The sequence below is a fragment of the Sabethes cyaneus genome, chromosome 3 (assembly GCF_943734655.1).
Source record: "Sabethes cyaneus chromosome 3, idSabCyanKW18_F2, whole genome shotgun sequence".
NCBI lineage: Eukaryota > Metazoa > Arthropoda > Insecta > Diptera > Culicidae > Sabethes > Sabethes cyaneus.
In genome coordinates, this window is record NC_071355.1 from 58,465,803 (window position 1) to 58,482,066 (window position 16,264).

Sequence of the window (16,264 nt, forward strand, 5' to 3'; positions counted from 1 at the left end):
CTGGAGAAAAAAATCCAAAATTATAGTTGGCACTCGTTATTACGTCGTATAATTACAAGAGATTTCATAATACATACTGCAATAGACCAAATCAAGGTGACGTCATCTGGCAGATACTGGCGCCCTTGTTTACAAACAGACCGCAGAGAATAAAAAAGTTTCAGCTGTTAAACGGCAAGTTTGTTGTTTAAACAGCATTATGACTGAATTTAAAACGCCATTATGCCTGTAAAATGTTAAAACACACGCTATATTCGCTATAAACGAAAAGGAAAATTTTCCAAAATGTAAACAAGGGCGCCACTATCTGTCAATTGACGGTATAATGATTTGGTCTATAGACCAAGTCAAGGTGACGTCATCTGGCAGATACTGGCGCCCTTGTTTACAAACAGACCGCAGAGTCCAAAAAAGTTTCACCTGTTTAAACGGCAAGTTTGTTGTTCAAACCGAGTTTAACCAGCATAAGGATTAAATTTAAAAGCCAATATGCCTGTAAACTGTTAAAACACACGCTACATTCGCTATAAACGAAAAGGAAAATTTTCCAAAACGTAAACAAGGGCGCCAGTATCTGTTAATTGACGGTATGATGATTTGGTCTATAGAAACGTCGATTGCAATAGAAACGTCGGATATTCAGCTTTTTATTCACAGGTCATTTCAGGCATCCAGATTTACTTTTCGTTGAAATGGCTACTCAGGCAATCGATAAGCATTACCAATTCAATTCAAATGCAAGCCAATAAGCGTTTAATTCACTGTAAATGTAACTTGAAAACTACTTTGGCAAAATATACGGTTACTGCTGACAATGCTTATTTGCAGCTGATTAATGACAAGAAGAATTTGAATAGACTTTTAGATGCAGTCAAAAAGCTAATATACAGCAACGTGCAGCAAATAAAGCCAGAAATTGGTTGATTTACTTCTTATGTTAATGGTGACTTGGGTAATGATCTGAACTCGAGACTTAACATGAGCTAGTGCACTCTCGAGATACTCGACAGTCACAAATAATCCACATTGGCAAAGTAAAGTACGTGAGCCATCGTAAATTTTTTCTATGATTGACTATAAAGGTATTCCGACTTATCACTAGTTAATCACAGTTAGATATCTGTTTATATCGGCCAACAGTAGAACAAGTACGAGTCACATCACGACTGAAAACACATAACGCACTGTGAATGTGATTGCTTCCTATAAGTCGTTATCTGCTGCTGCACATTTACAGTTTTTGTCACGTTGCGAGGTTTAATTAAAATAAACGATTCTCATGGGCTATCGATTACAAGACTCAAACAGTAAGCTTATGCCATTGGTAATACCTACATATTTTGCATATTTGCTGTTTGAAATAGGTGCGATGGCCATTAACTGATGACTATAGAAATTAATTAAATCGAACTTTTTCTCACAGTGGGAACAAATTTGGAGAACTGATAGCTAATAATTTCTTAACTTTTTATTTAGCTTCCTTCTTAAGCTTTCACTTTATGAGATTTCTTTGGATGTCCGGTACAGAAATTTTTAAAAGAAGGGTGCTCTGTTTTTCTTTGGAATTGGTCAAGCTCACCAATATGACACGGTTACGGTCTTCTTGCATTTTTTTCAGGAATTTACAAAATCGTCATTTTTGCCATGCTGGCAGTGATAAAATAAACGACAATGTGAGCGTGAAAGGCATGCACCTACTCAATAAATTAGTTTACAATTCAACCAATTATTATCAGGTTTTTGAACAATCTTTATATAAATTTTTGGATTTCAAGCAGCTGACGATGGCTTAAACGTTAGAACTTATCTCGATAATCTATACCTATAAAGAAGGATTTCTGTCTGTCTGTCTGTCTGTCTGTCTGTCCTGTGTTCCTTATAGAATCAAAAACTACTGAACCAATCGGCGTGAAAATTTGCATGTAGAGGTTTTTGGGGCCAGGAAAGGTTTTAGTGATGGTTAGAGACCCCTCCCCCCACTAAGAGGGGGGGCTCCCATACAAATGAAACACAAATTTCTGCATAACTCGAGAACTAATCAAGCAAATAGAACCAAATTTGGCATGTGGGTGTTTTCGGTGACAAGAATTTATTCTAGGGTAATTTGAGACCCCTCCCCTCTTTACAAGGGGAATTATAACTCCTCTCCCCTTTAAGAGGGGGGGTTTCCATACAAATTTCCTCATAACTCGAGAACTAATCAAGCAAATGGAACCAAATTTGGCATGTGAAGGTTTTCGAGGGCAAGAAAATTTTCTATGTTGAATTAGGACCCCTCCTCACTTTAAGAGGGGGGGCTCCTGTACAAATGAAATTCCAATTTCCTCATAACTCGAGAACTAATCAAGCAAATGGAACCAAATTTGGCATGTGTGTGTTTTTGAAGACAAAATTTTTTTCTATGATGAATTGGGACCCCTCCCCACTTTAAGAGGGGGGGGGGATCCTATACAAACAAAATACAAATTTCCTTATAACTCGAGAGCTAATCCAGCAATTGGAACCAAATTTGGCATGTAGGTGTTTTTGGAGGCAAGAATGTTTTCTATGATGAATAAGAACCTCTCCCCACTTTAGGAGGGGGGGCTCCTATACAAATGAAATACAAATTTCCTCATAACTCGAGAACTAATCAAGCAAATAGAACCAAATTTGGCATGTGGGTGTTTTCGGTGACAAGAATTTATTCTATGGTAAATTGAGACCCCTCCCTCTTTATAAGGAGAATTGTAACTCCTCTCCCCTTTAAGAGGGGGGGCTTCCATACAAATTTCCTCATAACTCGAGAACTAATCAAGCAAATGGAACCAACTTTGGCATGTGAAGGTTTTCGAGGGCAAGAAAATTTTCTACGGTGAATTAGGACCCCTCCCCACTCTAAGAGGGGGGGCTCCCATACAAATGAAATACAAATTTCCTCCTAACTCGAGAACTAATCAAGCAAATAGAACAACATTTGGCATGTGGGTGTTTTTGGAGACAATTTTTTTTTCAATGATGAATTGGGACCCCTCCCCACTTTAGGAGGGGGGGTCCTATACAAACGAAATACAAATTTGTTCATAACTCGAGAACTAATCAAGCAAATGGAACCAAATTTGGCGTGTAGGTGTTTTTGGAGGCAAGAATTTTTTCTGTGATGAATTAGGACCTCTTCCCACATTAGGAGGGGGGGCTCCAATACAAATGAAATACAAATTTCCTTATAACTCGAGAGCTAATCCAGCAAATGGAACCAAATTTGGCATGTAGGTGTTTTTGGAGGCAAGAATGTTTTCTATGATGAATAAGAACCTCTCCCCACTTTAGGAGGGGGGCTCCTATACAAATGAAATACAAATTTCCTCATAACTCGAGAACTAATCAAGCAAATAGAACCAAATTTGGCATGTGGGTGTTTTCGGTGACAAGAATTTATTCTATGGTGAATTGAGACCCCTCCCCTCTTTATAAGAGGAATTATAACTCCTCTCCCCTTTAAGAGGGGGGACTTCCACACAAATTTCCTCATAACTCGAGAACTAATCAAGCAAATGCAACCAAATTTGGCATGTGAAGGTTTTCGAGGGCAAGAATATTTTCTATGGTGAATAAGGACCCCTCCCCGCTTTAAGAGGGGGAGCTCCTATACAAACGAAATACAAATTTCCTCATAACTCGAGAACTAATCAAGCGAATTGAACCAAATTTGGCATGTGTGTGTTTTTGGAGACAATTTTTTTTTCAATGATGAATTGGGACCCCTCCCCACTTTAGGAGGAGGGGCTCTTATACAAATGAAATACAAATTTCCCCATAACTCGAGAACTAATCAAGCAAATAGAACCAAATTCGGCATGTGGAGGTTTTTGGAGGCAAAAATATTTTCTACGGTGAATTAGGATCCTTCCACACTTCAAGAGGGGGGGGCTTCTACACAAATGAAATACAAATTTCCTCATAATTCGAGAACTAATCAAGCAAATGGAACCATATTTGGCATGTGGGTGTTTTTGGAGGCAACCATTTTTCCCATGATGAATTAGGACTTCTTACCTTTTTAGGAGGGGGGGGCTCCCATTCAAACGAAATACAAATTTGCTCATAACTTTAGAACTAATCAAGCAAATGGAACCAAATTTGGCATGTGAGAGTTTTAGATGGCAGAATTTTTTTTTCTGTGGTGTATTACGACCCCTTTCCCTTTTAAGAGGGTGGGCTCCCATACAAATGAAATACAAATTTCCTTATAATTTGAGTACTAATCAAGCAAATGGAACCAAATTTAGCATGTAGGAGATTTTTGAGTCTTGAATTTATTTTATGATAGTTAGAGACCTCTCACCCCTGTGGTAGGGGGATATGGACTCTCATACAAATAAAACAGAAATTTTTGCGAAACTCAAAAACTAATCCAACTCGAGAAATTCGAGACTCTTCCATAAAACATTAATCAATAACAAGACCACAAAAACTATTTATAGTAACACTAGATCATTCAGGACGAGCCGGTCGCGAGTGTTGCCGGTGACCCGCCGTCGGAAGCGCCGCCCACTGGGGGGCTTGCAAAACTCGAGAAGTGACAAAGATCATCCGAGATTCATGATTTATGTACAACACAGGTTAATTTGTGGCAATACGAAGTTTGTCGGGTCAGCTAGTGATTAATAAATAATATCAAATTATTTTATATCGTTTATATTAAGAAGTGTAAAAAATAGTAAAATTCGAGCCTGCATGGCCAGTTCAATAAATATGTTACGTAAGTTATCGTTTTGAGTTTAATGGTACATTTAAAGCGAAATAAGAGAATCCTTGTCAACTTTGAACCGTGTGATTAATAGTTATTAAGTATTGTTTATGGAAGGTAAACTATTTTAATTTATTCTGACTATTGTGCTCATAATTCAATGACGTGGCTCATGTTTTATCACTGTTTATCTCAGTGTATGAACATTTAAGAATCACAAGTTGCTTCGTAATCGAACGCACAAGTGCGTGTTCCGGAAGTAGTTCAGCCCACCAACATAACGTGGTGCTGGTGGACACCATTGCATTGACAAAGTTAAGATCAATACAGAGGAAAAATATGTTCGTCGGTGTAGTTATAAACAACAAGCACCTCAAATCGGCAAATCATTACCAATAGCTGGTAGTAAATGAATCTCGATTAGCGCAGTGTAATTAGTATATTCGTTATATGGTGCTCGCGATGCCATCTTGTGTTTGCCCGCGTTTGGAAGAAGCGAAGAACATCCGGAAGTGGGACGTTCCCAAGTGCGCAATCAACGGAACGCAATCAAGTGGACTGATGGAATGGCTTGCGGTCATGCAAATCATGGCCGGTACTTTTAGCAAGGGATTCTCGATTATTTTTGTCATCTATTTGATGAAAGTACACTTGTTACTATAAATATGATGTCATCATTTGCATTCGGTTTAGTTAATGGTTTGCGCTCGATCGATTCAGTTAGGAAAGTTTCAGCAAATATGAAGCAGTTTTATATGTTAGCTGTGTTTTCAGTAGTTTTAGTTACCAATTGCAGGGTCCGTTAAATTACCTAAAGAAAATTTAGAGGTAGGATGTAATAATTTATGATTTTACAGGCTGTACCGGCTGAACCAACCGATGAAGAAAAAAAGGAGCAGGGAAAGGAGATGCTGCGCAGCTTAGCACAGGAATGTAAGAAGACTGAAGGAGCCGCGGACGAGGATGTTGAGGCGCTGGTTGAAGACCAGATGCCTGAAACAACGGTGCAAAAGTGTTTACATTCTTGTATGCAAAAACAATTTGGAATTTCCGATGGAACCAAGTTTTTGAAGGAAGGCTTTATTCAGGTTAGCTCGATGGTAATTGGTGACGATGAAGAAAAAATGAAGAAAGCCAAGGAAGTGGCCGATGAGTGTGACGGAACGACAAACGTTGATCGTTGCGAGTTGTCAGTTGATATTATGAATTGTATTCGAGGTGGATTGAAAAAACGTGGCGTTGAAAAACCCTAGACCTGTTTCGGTTTTGACTTCTCCCCTTCCAAATATGTTTACGTTAAATATTAAAAGATTTTATTTTTATTTTTAAGAACAAATTAAAATGGATTGATTGAAAGGAAGCTCACGATTATACTAATAAATCGCTTTTATTTGTCGTACTTAACCGAAAGTGTAATGTTTTGAAACTTCATTGAACAATGGTTTGCAGTCAATTTTAGCATTGAGCCTCGAGCACAGTAGAAAAACACCCGATAACTTTCGATGAAGTGAGTAAATTTCTTCCGGCGGAGGGCACAACCGATGGGCAACCATTACCGGCACTAGAGCTGCAATTTTTTTCGTCGTACTCTGTCTTCCGAATTCAAATTCGCCCTCAACACTAAACACCTCACCAAGAATTAAGACGGCATCGACATGGGCTTGCTCCATTGTTTGTGATTCGTAGCCAGTGAGGAAGCCCATTTTCCGTGACAGCTCCAGGATACGTTTTCGGTCATTTTTGGTGGCCGCTTGGATGACCTGCAAATGAGGAGAGAAATAAACGATAGCAAAACACCAACATTCAATTGTGTTCACTCATTTAGTATAATGTTACAAAAATAAGCTAGTGCATGCCGTCGTTAATCGTCAGTTTTCCAGCATGACTCAGAAACAAAAAATAAGCCCGCCGTGAAACTTTCAGGAAAAGGCATTCCTTTACAAGATTAAAGTTAACATTCGATAATTACACTTTGCGTTATAGAAACTTTGCCCCATTCACCCTCACCGGACTTCGCTCCTATCGATTATTGCGATATTCGCATCGATTCTACATTCCGATCAAGCCCGTTCCGATCAGAAACGTCCCGATCGACGTGTGTTATAGCATACGATATGTAGAATAGAGGCGATTAACTCAGACGATGCCGATATGAAACTGCATGCTCTGTTTGTCACCATTATACACTAGAATCTCATTTTAGGTTCATTCATTTTACGTGATTTTGTTTTACGTCCACTTTTTTACGTCAGAAATTTGAATTACCGTGCAAGCACCATATTCAAAACAGTGCCTAATTCTAAACAGTTGCAAATTTTACTTAAATATTGACAACTCTAGCTATTTAAACCATTTTAATAGTATTAAATCATCAGATGTAGTGATTAAATTGTTTAAATAGCTAGAATTTTGTCAATATTTATGAAAAATTTCCAACTGTTCGGAATTAGGCACTGTTTTGAATATGGTTTGCACGGTAACGTCCTCTCGTTTTACGTCCAGAATTTGAATTAACGTGCTCGTTTTTTACGACCGATTTTTTACGTCCCCCCAATAGTGGACGTAAAACGAGATTTGAGTGTATTACGACAGTTCTGTTTAACCTAGACCTAGTAGAACTTGTTCCACATTGGTAAATTTATCAAACTCTGTTAAAAGTCATCCCAATACATCGAATCAACAATAAGTTCTAACTAAACGGGTTGAACAAACGATAATCAAGTAACCGCAATATTCCTGATATACCTTATACCCTTAATATAGAATAAATATGTTAAGTATACCAACCTGCATGTAATCATCCATAAATGGTTTAGAGTAAAACCGTGTGGCGCCAAAATCGATCAACATGATTTTTCCGGTGTTGCTATCGTACAGGAAATTTGACCAGTTCGGATCCGTCTGCATGCAGCGAAAAGTGAACAATTCATGTAAGCATAATTTCATTACTGCTCGTGCGATGTGATCCTTATGTTCCTGACTAATCAGAAAAATATAATTAACTATTTAGAATTGTTCGATGCTTCGAACGGATCAGCACATTACCTCATATTAAAGCACTTATCCATCGGAACTCCAGCCACAAGTTCGGTCGTCAGTATATTCTTCGACGTCAGCTCCCGTATCACTTTGGGAACGCGAAACTCCGGCATGTGCTGAATCATTTCACCAAACCTTTCCGTATATTCGGCCTCCCTATTGTAATCCACCTCCCAAGCAAGCTCCCGCTTGGCAACCGTCACAACATTATCGATAAACACACCGGCCGGAAATACATCCCACACTTTGAGCATGGAGACTAGATTATCAATGTCACTTTCGATACTACGAGCCACACCGGGATACTGAATCTTGATAGCAACTTCGGTTCCATCGTGCAACACTCCTCGATGAACCTGCCCGATGGAAGCGGCCGCAAACGGTTTCCTGTCAAAGCTGGCCAGCTTACCCGCCCAGTTTTCTCCAAACTCGCTAACCAACTGCTTCTCTACCTGCCAATCGGGCATGTAATCCGCTGCCTGACGGACGCGCTCGAAGGCTTTCACTAATTGAGGCGATACTACATTCGAATCTTGAATACTGAGAATTTGTCCTAGTTTCAAGGCAGCACCACGTACTTTACAGAGAGTATCTACAATACGTTCAGCGTTATCTGCGCTGAAAAGAGCTTCTTTTGGATCTAAAGTTCCTCCTAGACCTAAGACACCTTTGGCAAGTTCATTCACCGTGCCCAAGCCCAATCCAGCGAAAAGCCCTCCGAAAGAAGCCAAACGAGCCACTCGTGAGGACGGAACCTTACGCTGCTTGGCAACGGCACTTAATTGAGGTAGATCGATAGGTGTGCTGGGCGATGCTTGTGCAGCAGGGGGTTCTGATTGCTTGGTTGTCTCGTAAGAGGATACGATGTTCATCATTTTTTTAATTTGTTTTTCGTCAGCTGTTGATGGAGGTGGGGGCTGAAAATCCGTTTGCCTTGGTGAAAGCTCTGGTTTTGCGTTAGGCCGATCCGAACTACTCGTTGATTCCAAAGGTTTACGTTTATCACTTTTGAAGCTAAGATTAACCTGGCGATTTTTGTTGTGCTCTGACAGTATTGCTTCCAGCTCTTTGAGCGTAATTTGAGAGATGTCCAGGTTGCCTAAAAATAGTCGAATTTAAATTATTCTTAATTTTGGCCTATAACCTTTAACTTACCGATATCCGACGGGGTATCTTTTGGATTAGCTCCTCCGTCAGCTGTTCCGGTAGCCGCGCTTTGGTTACCAAAAGTGAACGATTTCCCCGGGGTAGTCGTAAACTGTGGAACGGATATCGCTGTCAGCTGTTTTATTCCTTCGGCTACAACTGCCGTGCGTTCCAGCGTTTCCTTTAGCAATTCACCAGCTTTGGCCAATTCTTGTTCTGGATTTTGAAGAACTTTTTTCACCGTATTCTCACCCTGTTGCAGCTGCTGCTCTAGCAATTCCCGCATACTGGAATTAGCCCACAAGTGCCGGGCGTATTCACTTTGCGTTTTTGTCGCTGCTTCCGCCACTATTTTTAGCGCCCGTAGTAAGGCGACCGCATCCTGAATGCGAGACATTGCGGTCTAATACACTTTGAACTTAAACTGACTACCCAAACCGTACGTAACTAGTAATCACGTTCCAAAATAATAATTTTGATTCCAAACTTGATCAGCATGAATTTCACAACCTGCCCGTCATGGATTAGATAACACCAAAGTAAGCACAACAATAATTCCGCGAATGCGGCTAACGGAGAAGCATCGTTTTATATACAGTACGAACTGTCAAACCAGCTGATAGAAGTAAGAAAACACATACAAGATGTAAATAACGATATCTATATATAACGTAACATAAATTACAATCCGCATTCTAAAGAATTACCTCAAAAATAATGGAAAAATAATGAAACGGTGAAATATACCCAAAATAAATTTTTACGGATTAATCATGTTGAAAATTGTCGCTTTTTATGGATGCACTTCATATTTTTACTCACCACGTGCTCTGTTTCAATGTGTTACAAAAAATAGTTGCATACTAAAACTTGCACACCCAGCCAACCAAATCCGCAGTCATATTTACTTGCACAAAAGATTTTGCGCAAGGGCAATATGAAGGGAAGAATGTGAAACGTTGATAAATATTGTGTACAAGTTATCAGCAAACAGGATGGCACAAAACCGGTGCGGTGTAACGGTGTATAGGTGAGATAATTAGCACCGCTTGCGCCGTTTGTTACCGCACGGACAATTATAATTTCCAGTGTTTGTTTCCGATAAATTTGTTGAATATACATACATACGCTGGTTCATTTAAAATTATATTTTAAATTTGTCGCTTATCTATGTATATTACCCATATGTTCTGTTTATGCATGTTTTATATGATGATTGGGTTGCATGATTAATATAAATATTTCCTTTGTATCAATTTGAAACAAATTTGTGAAGCAAATCTGACTGAGTATAACATAAAGCCGTCGTTATCGAACTATTGTTATGAAAAAAAATATAAAAATAAAAATGATAATTTGACAGTTAATGAGTAAAAGAAACGTACACTCATTTTTCAAATTTTTCAGGCTGTAGAGCCCACAGACAATTGATTTTATAAAAAAATTTAACTCATATCCTACAAATTTTTTTTGTCCCCCGATTTTTCAAACCAATTTTCAAGGGGGGGGGGGATGACAAAAACTTTCAAAATGATTTGCAATGGCCTTATTAAAAATTTAATAAAGATATTTTGTACAGTACTTAAAGTTTAGTTCAAACCTAACCAAACTTCGATATTTTTCGACCCAAGCACATAAAGTAAGAATCCTGGTAGAGATGAACCAGTTTGATCATAGTATGAAAGTGGCACTTTAGGTCCCTACCACTTTTTTACTTGAAACGCATATACTGTGCTACCGTCATGTTTTAAGAAAACAAATCTCTGAAACTATTCACGTTTGAAACCGCTTATTTCTTGGTCAATCGTTTAGTCATGAGTATCAGACCATTCATTCCTCTGCTGATGCTTGTTCTCCAACAATAACGTGTTCACTTTTGTATACCTAGGATGCAAACCGTTTCGTAAATTTCAAGTTTCGAACAGTATAGTGACATCCTTCCTGCATGCATCCAATTCATGGTAAAGAACTGTATCTCTGTGTTTTACGTTACTAACATCCAAAATTAGGGTACGTAGTTGGACACTTTACTGAATAAAACGACCAATTTGGAGCTGCTCAAGCACCAATAGCTGATATTCTGGAGTGTCTAATTTGTCGCGTTTCTATCTTATCTAGTACCTATGACGGGAAAAAATAATCCAACTGCAATTCGGAATTTCTCCGTCAAAAGCGGTACCGAATTTCACTCATATATTGATTGTTTGATTGGTTTTTGCCTCAATTTAATTCGGTTTCTTTTAAAACAAGTTGAATGCAAATGGAACGAACGAACGAACGCAAAATAGTCGCCTGTGACTTGCAGTAGGAACCATAAAGGTTAGTTGGTGAAAGAAAGTTGAATCAATACTAACGGGATAATTGCTTTAACTTTTCACACATTGGATAATTTAAAGATGTAAACTCGTAGAACTGTAAAAAATCTGCTTTTCACTAAAGAATGCAACATAATAATATAACACTTTATTTTTTTGTCGCTTCACATTTCGGAAATTTTTGAAGGGGGGGGGGGACGACATAAACTTTTTTTCAAATTTGTATAAGCCTTAAATATTAGATCAAATTTTGAAATTTTACTATAAAGGTACCGCCAGAGGGCAAAGCGATCTGCGACGCGACGCGACTTTTCTTGTTGTAGTTATACCTACGTGCAGTCCTGTTTTACCCGGACCTGGATTAGGATTGTGCATTTAACGACATGTGGGCGAAGTCATGTCGTGTCGTAGACGCTTTTACTCTAAATGGGCCCTACAGCACTACCCAAGCAACCAAGAGTTCGAATATTACTTGTCAAGCGAACTCGAAAGTTCACAATTAGTTCAATTTCAGTTCCGTAGAACTTTCTTGCTGATTAGTAGTGTATATCAAGTGTACGTAGAACTAAATGCTGCACGAAGTGCTGTGAGTGCTTCACAGATACCTCAAAGCTGTTAGGATGCTACATGAAGTTCTGAAGTAACCCTAGTTGCTAACAAGTTCTGCATGTATGCTTCTGGCCACGAAATGATTGTTATTATTTTTATGTTTACATTTCTGGTGATTAAACCAGCAATCATTTTTGTTTCACTTCATCACTCAAATAAATTTAATCATCGCACATTTCTATATGGTAATGTAAATTAGAATGCAATGCTCTGCAATGCTCCAACTATGCGCAAATCAATAACATATGCTTTAAGTATCTCACTACTGCTTGATTACCTGGCTCCGAACTTTAATGTTCTATAATTACCTCGCGCTGCATCAAGCTGCTGCAAGTTCTAAAACCGAACTTACACTCAAGAACAACTCATTGGCAAAATTCACATCACTTGTATACGACAAAGATGACGCAATGGATCGGGATAAGCTTACAACGCCTAACACCCGGGTTCAAACCCAACAGCAGGCGAATGCAACGAATATAAGAAGTTAGGTAGAAGTATAAAAATAGATATTAGCTTTTTCATAGTTTTTGACAGTTTATTTCAAAGCTACTTAGCGTTCTATGAAGCGAACTCTAGACAACTTGAAAGTTCGGTTAATTACTTAAAAGTGAAGCTGCTTAGCAAGTTATAGACCAACATACATAAAGCTGTTTAACTCTCGTTAGAGATCATTATCCGAACTCTTGGTTACTTGGGAAGCGAGCGTGAACCAGAGCGGCTAAGACAACTGCCCGTCAATGATACGTCGAACTGGAGAGGGCTGTTAAACGAGCTTGTATGTGGGACAAGAGAGTCTGGACTAATTCCCTAGTCAAAGAAAGAGAAACTGCCGCACCGTGGGATGAAACCCAAATCTAGTGGACAAAATTAATTACGCTTAAACCGTTAGTCCTAGGTATATAGTATGTTCGGAGTAAATTTGTTATTTTAACTTCCGCATTTTTTAGTGTATATGACATTAGGGTGACCATTATAGTAAGCTAGTGCAAAATATAAACTTTTTTATGGCTTAAGCTATCTGAATAAAATGTTATACAAAATTAAAGAACATTAAATTTTAAGTAACTTTGCTAAAGAAATAAAAGTTTTATCTCTGATGGTTGTTGGACTGGAGCTATTTAAAGGTTTTTGGTCGGGGTGGACCTAAAAAATCCGTTTTTTCTTTACTAAACATCTATACAAAATTTAATTTGCTGCTTTTGAGCAGTTTTTACGTTATTGACATTTGAAAAAACCACATTTTTTAGAAAAAATGCCCGTAGCTTGAGAACCGAAGGAGATAACGACTTGATTCCTTCTAACAAAATGTGCGTTTTCCATTCGTGTGAAAGTGCCTTCTGACATGATTTGTGAAAAACAAACACGAAAGCAGATATAAAGAAAAAAAAAAACGGATTTTTAGGTCCACCCCGACCAAAAAACTTTAAATAGCTCCAGCCCATCAATCATAAGAGATAAAACTTTTATTTCTTTAGCAAAGTTACTTAAAATTTAATGTTATATAACTTTGCTGAACATTTTATTCAGCTAACTTAAACTATAAAAAACTTTATATTTTGCACTCGCTTACTATGATGGTCAGCTTAATGTCATATACACCAAAAAATGCGAAAGTTAAAAGAACAAATTTACTCCGAATATACTATATACCTAGGACTTACGGTTTTAGCGTAATTACTTTTGTCCACCTAGATTTGGGTTTCATCCCACGGTGCGCCGCTGCCAGTGTTGAAAAATTCATAGCAGCAAAAAACTCGATGAGACTTCAAGCACCATGAAATTTCAACCTTGATCAAAAGCGCCGAACTCACATATGAATTTCTCTCGCTATTATATGCGATGTCTCTGTTGCTATGCGATGTGAACCAAATTCAGCTGTGAGCGTTTTGCTCATTTCTTCCACAGCTGGCATTTCATACAACGAACCAGAGAGAGAAACAGAATTAACCGCCAGAGAAAACATCAGCAACGAAAAAAGCTAGCACACATTCATGAATTAAGATGGCAAACAAATTGGCGGAATTTACATTTTTCCTTTGCGGGAATCGACATTTTCTTAACTAGAAAGTAAAAAGCCTAATAAGAATAAGATAAACATGTAGTTTAAATGTGTGTTTTAGTTTCGCTTTACGATTTATTTAGAGATTCATTCTCTTACGCTCACTCGCAGTTACGTATCGCACGAGAGAATGCCTATGCTGTTCAACAACGAATTTGTATGTATACCTCCGGGTAGCAGTTGAAGCACAGCAGAATGTGATCAAGCGGGAGGAAATATGTGTGAGTTTTGTGCTTCTTACCATGAAAGCAGCATAAGCATAAGCATAGCATAAGCATAGGATACCGCCCGTGTGCTGCTACTCCGTTATTGACCAGAACCGATGAAAATTGCAAAATGATGGCTGGAAAGAGCATACTTGGGACAGCACGCTATTCCTCATTGTGCAACCTTATCAGGTCCCTGCATGCTGATCAATACCGACGCCGGCCACGTCCGAATGCGGGTCCTGGAGGGATGGGAAGGAATGTTAGTCCAATACTTGTTGCTACTAAAGACCAGGGAATCCTCTGCATCTTCACAAGTATTTCGGGAAAGGAATTGTTGTTAGTAGATGGGGGGAGTTATATGAGACTAACCTGACTATTCAAAAATTTTCTGGTAAAGCCAGTAATTACGAAAATTAAGATACCTTTAAAAAATACCTTTTAATAAATTTAATATAATGCCATTGGTGCTCATATACAACCATAATTTGATAATTTATATCTAAAAATATTATGCACATGCGAGATTTAAAGTGACTCGAAAACCTCGTGACAAATTTGAATTTATTATACCTGAAAACAAAAATCAGGCATAATGAAACAAGCCCATATAGTTCCTAAGTTGATAAGCATTTCCTCCTATCAACGCTAATATGCAGAGATATAGCGCCCTACACGCTTAGTTTTGTGCTTCTTACCATGAAAACAGAAAAACTCACGCGTGAGTTTTTTCTGCATAGGATTAAGTTGACATGATTCACAGTTGATTTTGATTTTTGATGAGTTTTGAGATTTAGAGTTTTTAACATCAATGCCGTTGCCAAAGGTGACATTTGTTGTACGATATTTTTCACCGTCTTAGTGGTGCCAGGATGAAAACTAAGATGCCGCTAAAGAACAGAGCTGGTCTGTTACTGTCTGACCGTACAGAACAGCTTAAAACGATGGACTGAATATTTTGAACAACTTTTTCGAGTCTCAAATGTCAGAGACCAACTAAACCAGCAGCGTATGACGCCAACAGTTCGTCGAATTAATCGCATCAACTTGGAGGTGCCATCGCTGGATGAAATTGAAGCAGCCATCAAGAGTATGAAATCCAATAGAGTGCCAGGGATTGACAGTATTTTAGCTAAGATGCTCATAGCTGACCCATTTTTGTCACCCCAGATGATCACTCAGCTATTCGGCAATTTATAGGAAACTGCAGATTTTCCGATGGACTAGATGCTGGGCACATTGGTCAAAGTTTCTAAGCCTGACACCTCACTGAATGCGGTAATTGTATTACTCTGAAAGTACTCTGTAAGGTAATCTTCAACTGGACTCAGGAGAAGATCGACGCTACTCTCCGGCGGCACAGTTGAGTTGGTGGAAGCCTTTCAATATCTTGGTTTTGGTAACCCGACAACGTCCGATGGTGGTACCAAGAATGATATAGCACCCCGGATCAGGAAGACCAGGGGTGGCTTTGCTGGTCTGCAAAACGTCTGGTGCTCAAAGCACACCACTCTGCATACGAATGTCCGAATTTTCAACTTAAACGTTAAATCCGTATTGCTGTACGCCTGCAAAACGTGGTGTGTCTCAGCGGACAAAACGCAAAAACTGCATGTAAATGGAAAGGAGCGAACGTAGTCTGCAGAGAAGCACTCGACTGGAATCCGCAAGAACAGCGTAGGAGAGGCAGATCCAGAGTCTCATGGCGAACACAGCTCACAGCTTAGAAAACGACATCCGAGCTGTTGACGAGAACTTGCACTGGCGACAGGTGAAAGGCATGGCCAGGTAACCGTCGGCAGTGGAGATACCTGACTTCATCCCGTTGTTCTGCGGGACTGGTGGACATGCATACATAAGTAAGTAAGTAAGATAATAGATAATTTTACAATCTTTAATAAGATTTTATAACAATAAGTCAAAAAGACTAAAGTAAACCTAATTCGAATTCGATTTTTCTGTCGCAATAGGTTAATGCGCATAGGTAATAGAATAACTTCTTGTGGAGTACCTTACTGTTACGTAATCCTACTTGTTTCTTCGTGTTAAATATGCTATCGTCTATGAACATTATTTTGGAATCATGAATTATATGCTAAAAAGCAATTGTTCGGATGATTAGCATTCACAAACGAAGAAAAAAAAATTTGCAAAGTTT

At 38.7% G+C, this 16,264-nt stretch overlaps 1 protein-coding gene across 1 annotated transcript; it reads right to left on the reverse strand.

The window, feature by feature from the left end:
- Window positions 1–6,117: 6,117 nt before the first annotated feature.
- On the reverse strand, window positions 6,118–9,419 carry LOC128742941 (atypical kinase COQ8B, mitochondrial). The gene is made up of 4 exons (XM_053839440.1): window positions 8,924–9,419; window positions 7,775–8,867; window positions 7,517–7,709; window positions 6,118–6,489 (listed from the first exon to the last, which is right to left on the reverse strand). Exons 1-4 carry the CDS (start codon window positions 9,309–9,311, stop codon window positions 6,130–6,132), a joined length of 2,034 nt encoding a protein of 677 aa, XP_053695415.1. The 5' UTR covers window positions 9,312–9,419; the 3' UTR covers window positions 6,118–6,129.
- Window positions 9,420–16,264: the final 6,845 nt, after the last annotated feature.